The 9,241-nt window shown below is 36.9% G+C and overlaps 1 protein-coding gene across 1 annotated transcript in view; it reads left to right on the top strand.

The window, feature by feature from the left end:
- The window catches only part of LOC109848934 (transcription factor GTE9-like), an 8,314-nt gene continuing 1,134 nt past the window's right edge, over positions 2,062-9,241 (top strand). Inside the window, exons 1-8 of the mRNA XM_020418666.1 lie at positions 2,062-2,177; positions 5,440-6,619; positions 6,721-6,772; positions 7,142-7,206; positions 7,341-7,404; positions 7,522-7,596; positions 7,744-7,862; positions 7,976-8,042. Of these exons, the coding sequence (XP_020274255.1) occupies positions 5,609-6,619; positions 6,721-6,772; positions 7,142-7,206; positions 7,341-7,404; positions 7,522-7,596; positions 7,744-7,862; positions 7,976-8,042 (1,453 nt within the window). The 5' untranslated portion in view covers positions 2,062-2,177; positions 5,440-5,608. The remainder of the gene's footprint in view (positions 2,178-5,439; positions 6,620-6,720; positions 6,773-7,141; positions 7,207-7,340; positions 7,405-7,521; positions 7,597-7,743; positions 7,863-7,975; positions 8,043-9,241) is intronic.

Here is a 9,241-nt window from a genome sequence, read left to right as displayed (position 1 = left end):
GGCTTGCGTTGGCAAGCCTCGAATAATGGACCTTTTGAAACACCAAAACATTAACTTTCCACCAGGCTACTAAGCATTTATGAAAAGTACTTGTAGTTAATATATATATAGTTTGAAAACTCATTTTGAAAAACGGTTTTGACCAAAAAAATCCAACAAATGCTTACAGATTTTGCCACTCCCACGGCCCACGGGCCCGTTGGGGCGTGTAACCGTGGAACCCACCGAGAGCAACTCGAGTGCTGGCTCAATCCACTGCTAAAATACTAGCATTAGTTGTTCTTGGGCATTGGGCTTCTTTACTTAAGCCACTAACATTTCTTCACACTAGTCCATGTGTGCAGGTTGTCACAATCACCCTACCTTATTAAGACAACGTCCTCATCGTCATGACATGACAATTGGCACATTCCAGTATCACTGTCAGGCGATGTCGACTCTAGAGGTGGCTCCCACCACATCCACACGATGTAACACTTAGCCCCGTATAACACTTATCTCCACACTTCCAGCTGACAACTACTCTAATAACCATTTGTCACGCCCTGAGCCCATGGTCCCGTTGGCGCGTCCAAGCCGTGAGACCCACCGAGAGCAACTCGATGTTGGCTAAAATCTACTACAAAAATGCTAGCACTAATTGTCCTAAGGCTTTGGGCTTTTCTCTATTTAAGCCACCAACATTTCTTCACACTAGTCCATGCGGGACTAAAGTAGGGATGTCACAGAATTGTCCAAATTTTTTCCGTTCATGTTCCATGATTTTTCGACTCTGCAACGATTTAGCAGCTACTGAGGTTCGCACAATCAATCTTTTTTCCTTTTTTTTTGATGAAATACATAACATAAAAACTCTTAAAATTCGAAATAGTCTGCAGGCAGAAATTGCGAGAAGAGGTTGCGCACCAAGAAATAAAAAGATTAATTCATGAATATTGATAAAAACTGAATAAATAAGTTGATGCATGTAGCCAATTCCCTTAAATTTTTTTGGCCAATGCAGCTATAAATCTTGCACAAATTAATATCACACTGCACATATCAGAAGGGCGATGGTATTGGAGCTCCAGACCAAGAGATGAGAACTCAAAACAAATCAACATTTACAAATTTACAATGCAAAAATAAGTGAGCAACTAACTTATTTTTTACTAGTGTCCCATTCAAGCTGCATTGAAGTTTGAAGGCGACTAAAACTGGGACCAAGTGTGTTTGGTAACCAAAGTGTTTTTTTTACTAGTGTTTTTTTAGAAAACACCATATCATGGTGTTTATTTTTTAAACGTGTTTTCAAAACACCATTTATAGTTATTATTTATATAGAGTCGGCGATGATGGTGACTGGCGACGACCGGACGACGACCGGCACGGAATCTCAAAACACATTTTTGGTGTTTTAAGAAAAGCGTTTATTTTTTGGATTTTGTAAAGGGTCAAGTCAAAAAATCGCCCCGGTTGCCAAACACGTTTCATTGTTTAAAAAAAAAAACGAAAACGGCAAAAACGCCATGATTGCCAAACGCTCCCCGGTGTTTGTTTCAAATCCTATAATTTTAGGATTTGAAATCCATAGGTTTTTTAACATGAGTTGAGATTTCTAAAATGTTGTTTGTTTTATCAATATTTTAGAATATGTAATCCTCTAATTTTTATTTTGTTTGTTTTAAACGCAAATTGTAATCTTACAAATTTTAGAATTAGAAATTTAGCATAAATTTTCTGTTAAAAAGGGAATTCCACAAATGTTATAATATATTAATTTTTTATTATTTGGGTATTCAACATTCCAAAATATATTTTCAATCAAACAAAGATTATAAAATCCATAAATTCAAAAAAAATCCCACCTTTTCATCCTAGAATTTGTAATCCACCCAATATCCCAAAAAAATTGAAACAAACACCCCTATGGTATGGCGTGTCAGGTAATCAAAACAGTACACACTGTTTCGTACAGCACCTCATGTCACGCATACCGCACGTGCGTAACGATATTTCGTAATTTCTTTTCCCAAAAAAAATATATATAAAATCTATTCGTATTCCTTCTCGGATCAAAACTCGAAAAACCCTATTCTTTTTTGTTCGCGGTTGAGGAGCCGGCCGCCGCCTGGAGTCGATCCCTCTTCCACGGCGGCTGGGTGAGGTCGGCGATCTCTCTCGCTCTTTCTCTCACTGTAAGTCTCTCTCTCTCTCTCCCGGCAGTCTCATCTCTTCTCTCTTGAAAAAATTTGACTAGGGTTTTAAGTTATTGTGCTCCTCCATTGGTTTCTACTGGCCCTTGATTCTTAAATTGGGAGGTAAGGTTTATATGTGAAAATTTAACTTAGAAGATTCATACGCTCCCCCCCCCCCCCCTCCAACCCCCCCAGCCTCTATGTAGTCTTTACATGAATTGGACTAAACCCTGCTCCTCAGTAGGATGTATATGCATCTGTTTAGTGAAAAGACTGGTTGTTGTGAAGATTTACTGTCCTCCTTGGTAGATGGAACTAAACCCTGGACCGAAACATCGGATATTGATTGAACATAGTTGAGGTCTGGTTATGTGGCTAGAAATTCAAGTTTAAGTGACTCTACTATTGTGAAAAGGCATGCTCAGATACACGGCTTTAATTGAAAAAGGTATGAAAGGAGTTCGGTTGTCCCCTAGCTGCTATCTAATTTGGGATTCCAGGAAAGGACCAATCTTTGAACCGCATATGTTGTAACCGTCCTATATTTATATTTGTTCGCAATGTGTCTATGCCTACTCTTGGTGTTGGATCTCTGATTCACATGACAGGCTGAATTTGTTCGAACATAGGTGTTTAAAATGTTCTTATATGAATTCAAACACTTAACTCTAAACTTTAAAGCTTGGGGGTTAAATCCTGCCATGTTTAAAGCACCCCCCTGGGGGGGGGGGGCTGCGGCTCTCTCTGTCACAGTTAGATGGAGGACCCCTAGCAAATTTGAAAAACTAATCATATAGTGGAGCTGCAGAAGAATCATATAGGTACCCTATAAATTAGTGAAATAGATTGTTCTTATTGTCGATTAGTCGTGCAAGTATATGGTATCATTTCTATTTAGGAGTGTTTCTCATGCCTTATTCTACATCAGATAAGGGCCTAGTGAGTTCGTGTTAGGTTTGAGCAGGTTTCAAGTTGAATTTGTCTGACAGGATCTATAATTGTTATCATTGGCTCATGGTTGACCTCCAGGTTCTTCTATAGCCTGGGTCAATTTTATTAACCGGAGCAAATACTTTTATTTAAAGACGCAAAAAAAGTTGAACTCCTTGGTACAAGTGGTTCAAAGCTTTCGTTAGTTTGATTGATTAATTGTTAATTTCAATTATTCAAAAATTTTATTTTACACGTGCTAGAGAAGTATATGACTATGTGAATTTGCAAACTTTAGGTTATGCTATATAACGAAGTGTGTTAGTTAGGGGTGAGCAAACGGTCGGTCGGCTTTAACCAATTCCAATTGAACCAAACTAGAACCAACCCATTAACTACGCCGAACTGAACCGGACCGGACCAAGTTATCTCGGTTCGGTTTTTGGTTCTTTTGGTTACATAGTTCAGTAGCAGTCAACAACAAGCAAATGTTAAAACGATCATGCGGATGTTTTCTCCAACCGCGGCAATTACACGAATAGAGGAAAGGAGGGAGGTTAAGAAACGTGAACTACTGGAGAATAATAAGTTAGCTTAGATGTAGAGTATGGTCATGGTTTTTTTTGACCATTTGGAGAAGGGGATGAAGGTGAATGGCTTCCTTTCTCTGCATTATAATTCGTAAATAAAATTAAAAGAAAAGGAAAGTGACAGATTTTAATTAGTTAAAACTTAAGACATGACTACATTGAGTGTGCCAAAACATGTGATTGACTGATTGCATTAAATAGACACAAGGAGAACACAGAGAAGCACTATTTTGAAGAGTCAATTGGTCAGCTTGGTTCAAAACCAATTTAGAATAGCTGAACCCGACCCGAACTGTTTCAGTTAGAAACCAAACCGAATTGCCCAAAATTAGGCGGTTTGGTCGGTTTAATCGGTTGTAACAGTAGTTTGGTCAGCCGTAGTGTTGGTTACCTCTTTATTGCACAACTGTGGTTGTTGGCTTGGCTAGTGGATAGTCTGCAATTCTTTGAAGTAACTACAGACACAAAAATGGAAAAAGAGAAACTATATTCAAATCTAGATTGGTTACTTACTGTTTCATTAATTCTTCACATTAATGTTCGAATAGCAAACATTTGGAGACACTTGTTTAACCCTTCAGCCCGAGTATGCTTCTAGTTGTTCTTGATTGGTAAATAGGTTGATCTGTCGTGAGTCTCGTGATGATATCACAAGTTATTGCCTTTAGCAGGATTGGAGAAAAAATTGTTTAACTGGCTACGAGAGACATAATAAATGCAGGACAAAAGATTGCAAGAATATAGTTGGATTGTTGTTGAAGTCAATGTTAGGATATTGAAGTTACAGCGACATTAAATTGTGAATATAGTCTGATGGCAAAGCTTCAAACTATGCTAGATTTTGACACTACATTTAAAATGTTGCATTTCTAAACTTCATTACAAGCCATGCTGTTCATGGAATAAATTGCTTCAAGGTTCAGAGAAATTATCTTGTTTGGACCATATCTGATTTGTTTTAAATGTATTTCATTTAAACATGTGAATTTCCACTTGCTCCATTGTTGTCATAGGCATAGCGAATGATAATTTCTACAGGACCTGTTTATACTTGCAATTACCTAAAAAGCACTGGTTCTGCTGAATTCTAGATGACATGCCACAAACTTGGACTAGTCTACCCTGCAAGAATATAGTTGGATTGTTGTTGAAGTCAATGTTAGGATATTGAAGTTACAGCGACATTAAATTGTGAATATAGTCTGATGGCAAAGCTTCAAACTATGCTAGATTTTGACACTACATTTAAAATGTTGCATTTCTAAACTTCATTACAAGCCATGCTGTTCATGGAATAAATTGCTTCAAGGTTCAGAGAAATTATCTTGTTTGGACCATATCTGATTTGTTTTAAATGTATTTCATTTAAACATGTGAATTTCCACTTGCTCCATTGTTGTCATAGGCATAGCGAATGATAATTTCTACAGGACCTGTTTATACTTGCAATTACCTAAAAAGCACTGGTTCTGCTGAATTCTAGATGACATGCCACAAACTTGGACTAGTCTACCCTGGTCTAATGAACCTGTAAATAAAGCCTTCTGGATTTTGACTCTTGCTCAACTGGATTTGCGGCAAATTTCTGTTGTCAAATTGAACTTTTTTTTATCGTATTTGCTTCTGCTTATTAATCATATGAGACGCATATTTAATCTGTAGTATTCTCAGCAGATATGAATGACAAAATTGTATACTAGATGCATGAGTCACAACCCTTACTGGATTCATAATTTTTGCAGGAACGACACAACTCATTTGGCTGCTTGCCTATGCACATTGGATTAATTAAGTCAATATTTTTGCCTATGTTACATGGCAACCACTTAACTGCGTGAGAATTGGCTGGGAACTATTATAATTTGGAGAAGCCAATTGTCATGATTTCTGAATTACATTGACCTATCAGTTATGCCTCAGAAAATTATAATAAAGAAAAGACTAAAGGGTGAGCTTGCTCAGGTGAGAAGTAAAATTGAAAATATTGGAGGAGATTGTGAACGATTATTGGTAAATGAGTTTTCTTCCACTGTGAAAAATCGGGTAGCATTGAGAGAACCCTGTCACAACTACGAAAATCAAGATTCAATGAGTAGGAAGAGGAAATCATCTGAAGAAAGCAAACAACAGATGGATGTTTGTAACTTTTTTTATAATGATGAAGATTTTAGCGGTGAGAAATCTGAGGCAGTATCCACTGTGACTGGTTCTTTTGAAGTTGAAAGCCCTAGAAGATTGCATGGTGAAAATGGGAAGGGCCAAAAAATGGACATTTGTAAGATAAAGCAATGTGGTAGTGTTTTGATGGCTCTAATGAACCATCAGTCTGGTTGGGTGTTCAATCAACCAGTTGACCCGGTAAAGTTGAAAATCCCTGATTACTTTTCAATTATCAAGAAACCCATGGACTTGGGCACTATAAAACATAGGCTTGAAAGGAAGCACTACTCAAGCACCCATCACTTTGCTGAAGATGTGAGGTTAACATTTTCTAATGCCATGCGATATAATCCTCCGTATAATGCTGTCCATATGATGGCAAAAGATTTATGTAAAATTTTCAATGCAAAATGGAAATCGTTGGAGTTCAAATGGAGAAAAGAACCACATCAATCAGTAAGGAAGATACCGAAAAAGGAAGCCATCACCTCAAAACAAGTACTTCAGAGGGTACCTTCCTGCAATACAAGTTCACTGGCTTGCAAATCTCTAACAGTTGCAGACAAACTGAAGCTGCAAAATAGTTTGGCGAAAATTTCTACAAGAAATATCCCTTTGCAGCTGCTTAAATTTCTTCAGAAATCCTGTTTGCTTGATCAAAATGAAGAGAGAATTAGTGTGGACATTTATGCATTTGATGACGAGACTTTGTGGGAGTTGCATCAGATCTTAAAAAATTATGGGGATGCTGGATGTACAGAAGTAAGTAGCACGTAATTGTACTGGTGCTCCTGTTTTATGCTTCACTAAGTAGTCTTGTTCCTGTCGACTCTTATGAAAATTTTAATTTCATGTGTGTACAGTCTGCAGGTCTGGTTATGAATTCAAAGGGCCAGGTGGAGGGGTGTTACAAAGGTTTGTCTGTAGGAACCTTTGAGCAATATCTGCTGCATTCTATTAGGAAATATGTGTTTGCAACGCATCTCATCTTATAGTTAAATTAAGATGTAATATAGGCACTCGTAAAAGTAGGGTTACATCTAGCTGTATCATTAGTAGAGCCTGCACAATACCTTGGCTTTTTTTGATGCCTTGACGGCAACTGTCCATGTGATGCTGATCGCCCTTGAAGGTTCTTCATCAATTTTATACAACCTTCATTTTTACTATTTCTCTTTATTCTTCTTTATTGCTGCACATATCATAATCTTATTCCTCTCTTTATCTATTTTGGTGGTGATGGTTGTCTTCTTTAAATATTATGCACTCATTGCTTTCATGCAGATGTTGATTCTGTAAGATCATCCGGTACAAAGAGTCTCTTGAGGTGTTCTACTATATCTACTTTGGTATGTGTACTTTCATATGCCATCTTTATTTTATGTCATTATGTTTTATTTGGTAAGCTCGGTCATTTGTTATATCTTTACTCAGAAAAGAGTTTTACTGAAAAGTGAAATTTTTTGCTTGATTTGATTTCTAGGATGGTGACAACATCTCAGGGGTGCAAGGATACAGTGGAAACTGTAATGCTGTCGACAGATTAGGTATTTAACTTTATCAAGTACAGACTATCTAGTCATTTACTTGGCTGGTGTTTTTTCCCCTTCTTCTTCTTCTTCTTCTTGTTTTTTTTAAAAATTTAAATCTCATATTATATGCAGGCACTGCAATTGTTGATTTAGATGATGCTCATACTTCTGATCATTCCAGTCCAGTTGCTGCCACTCCTCACAAAGGTTTTTCCTTAGCCCGTGCTATTTATATTTGCTTGTTATTCACATGCGAATCCTCAAGTTAGTTCTCTGTTTGTTGATTAATTTTTAATACTTTTATTTTATTGTCAAATACTTTTAGCTTTCTGAAGAATTCTCTTTTTTCTGTAGAAGTTGAGTTTCCATGCACAGAGCAATCATCCCCAACTAGAGCTCTCCGTGCTGTAATGCTGAAGCGTCGCTTTGCGGACACCATTTTGAAGGCACAGCAGAGAACCCTTCTAAATCATGTAACCTTGATGATCTTTATCATCTAAATTGCCTGCTGAGTTGTGTGGGTTGTTGACCAATCTGGCCATTTTGATCATACCTGTGGTTAAATTGTGCTAACTTTTCTCCCTAGGGCGAGAAAGTTGACCCTGCAAAGGTGCAACGCGAAAGAGAGAAGTTGGAGAAAAAGCAACAGGAAGGTAATATCTTTGTCCATAGTCACTTGAGCATGTACATCATTACATACTGAATTGGGCTTCAATTCTTTTATATGTTGACACATTCTGCATTCACCTCCTGCTTACTGTCTGCGCTATAGATCTTGAAGGTCAAATATAATTCTTAACTCTTGTGTAGAAAAGTGTTTATACATGCTGTTTCTTCTTTTCTTTTCTTCATGAATTGCTGAACCAGGAAAAAACAATTTCTGAAAAAAATTCTGCAATATCTATCTGGAGGGTAAACTTGAGAGCATCTTTTCCTTATGGCCTGCCTCTTGTGTCCCACAAGTACTTTACCTGTCTTCATATGGATTTCTACTTTCATTTCTTACGTAGCAAATCCATAATGTTGGCCACTTCTTTAGTGTGATAGCAGTCTAATGTAAGTTAGTTCACTCCTTATATAAATCCTAGTCCTTTCGTACCGATGTTTCCACGTCATATTAAATCATGTCAAAATTTAGCTTTAGATTCATAAACTAAGAGGATAACAAAAAGGTGTCAATGGTTAGTAGCATACTGTCAAATTACAAGACTGTCTTATGTCACTCATAAAAGAATGCAAATAACCTGTTTTTCACCACTAACAAAACAATGTGAACAGTCTGTTTTTCCCTTTTTTTACTTTTCAAAGGGAAAACAAAAGTAACATCGAAGTAATAATAGTTTACAAAAAATGCAATGTACCTTACACACAAGAAAGTGGAGGTAAAGAGAAAAGCTTGAAGTTTAGTTGATTGAGAACTTTCATTTGAATTTTTAAAACTAATCATGGTTTTGGATTCAACATCTCCTTCAGTTCTTGTCAATAAGAATAATTGCTGATAAGAGCTAATGATAATTTATGAAGTGGTTTTAAGTTGGTCAAAATCATAGTTACTTACATAGAATTTGAACAAAGGCTGTAGATCCTGGACTTTCACAACCTCCTGCTATTACCATTAAGCTTGGTTTCAATGACTTAAAGCACGGCACTTGGGATGTCACGTTTCATTCAGCCAGGTCAAACTAATGTTTAGGTCTTTGTTATAAAGTGCTATTTAGTAGATCCGATTTAATAATATTTCCCACTATTGCATATTCTTTGCTCACCTGCCAATGGAGCAGGGCCAATAAATAGTTATAGTAAAAGAAGAAAATATGTTTCTTCTGAACTATAAAAAAATTTAAGACCTCGG

This window comes from Asparagus officinalis, chromosome 7 (genome assembly GCF_001876935.1).
Source record: "Asparagus officinalis chromosome 7, Aspof.V1, whole genome shotgun sequence".
Taxonomy (NCBI): Eukaryota; Viridiplantae; Streptophyta; class Magnoliopsida; order Asparagales; family Asparagaceae; genus Asparagus; species Asparagus officinalis.
The sequence above is the reverse complement of the archived record's forward strand: the minus strand, read 5'-3'. Positions and strand labels throughout refer to the sequence as shown.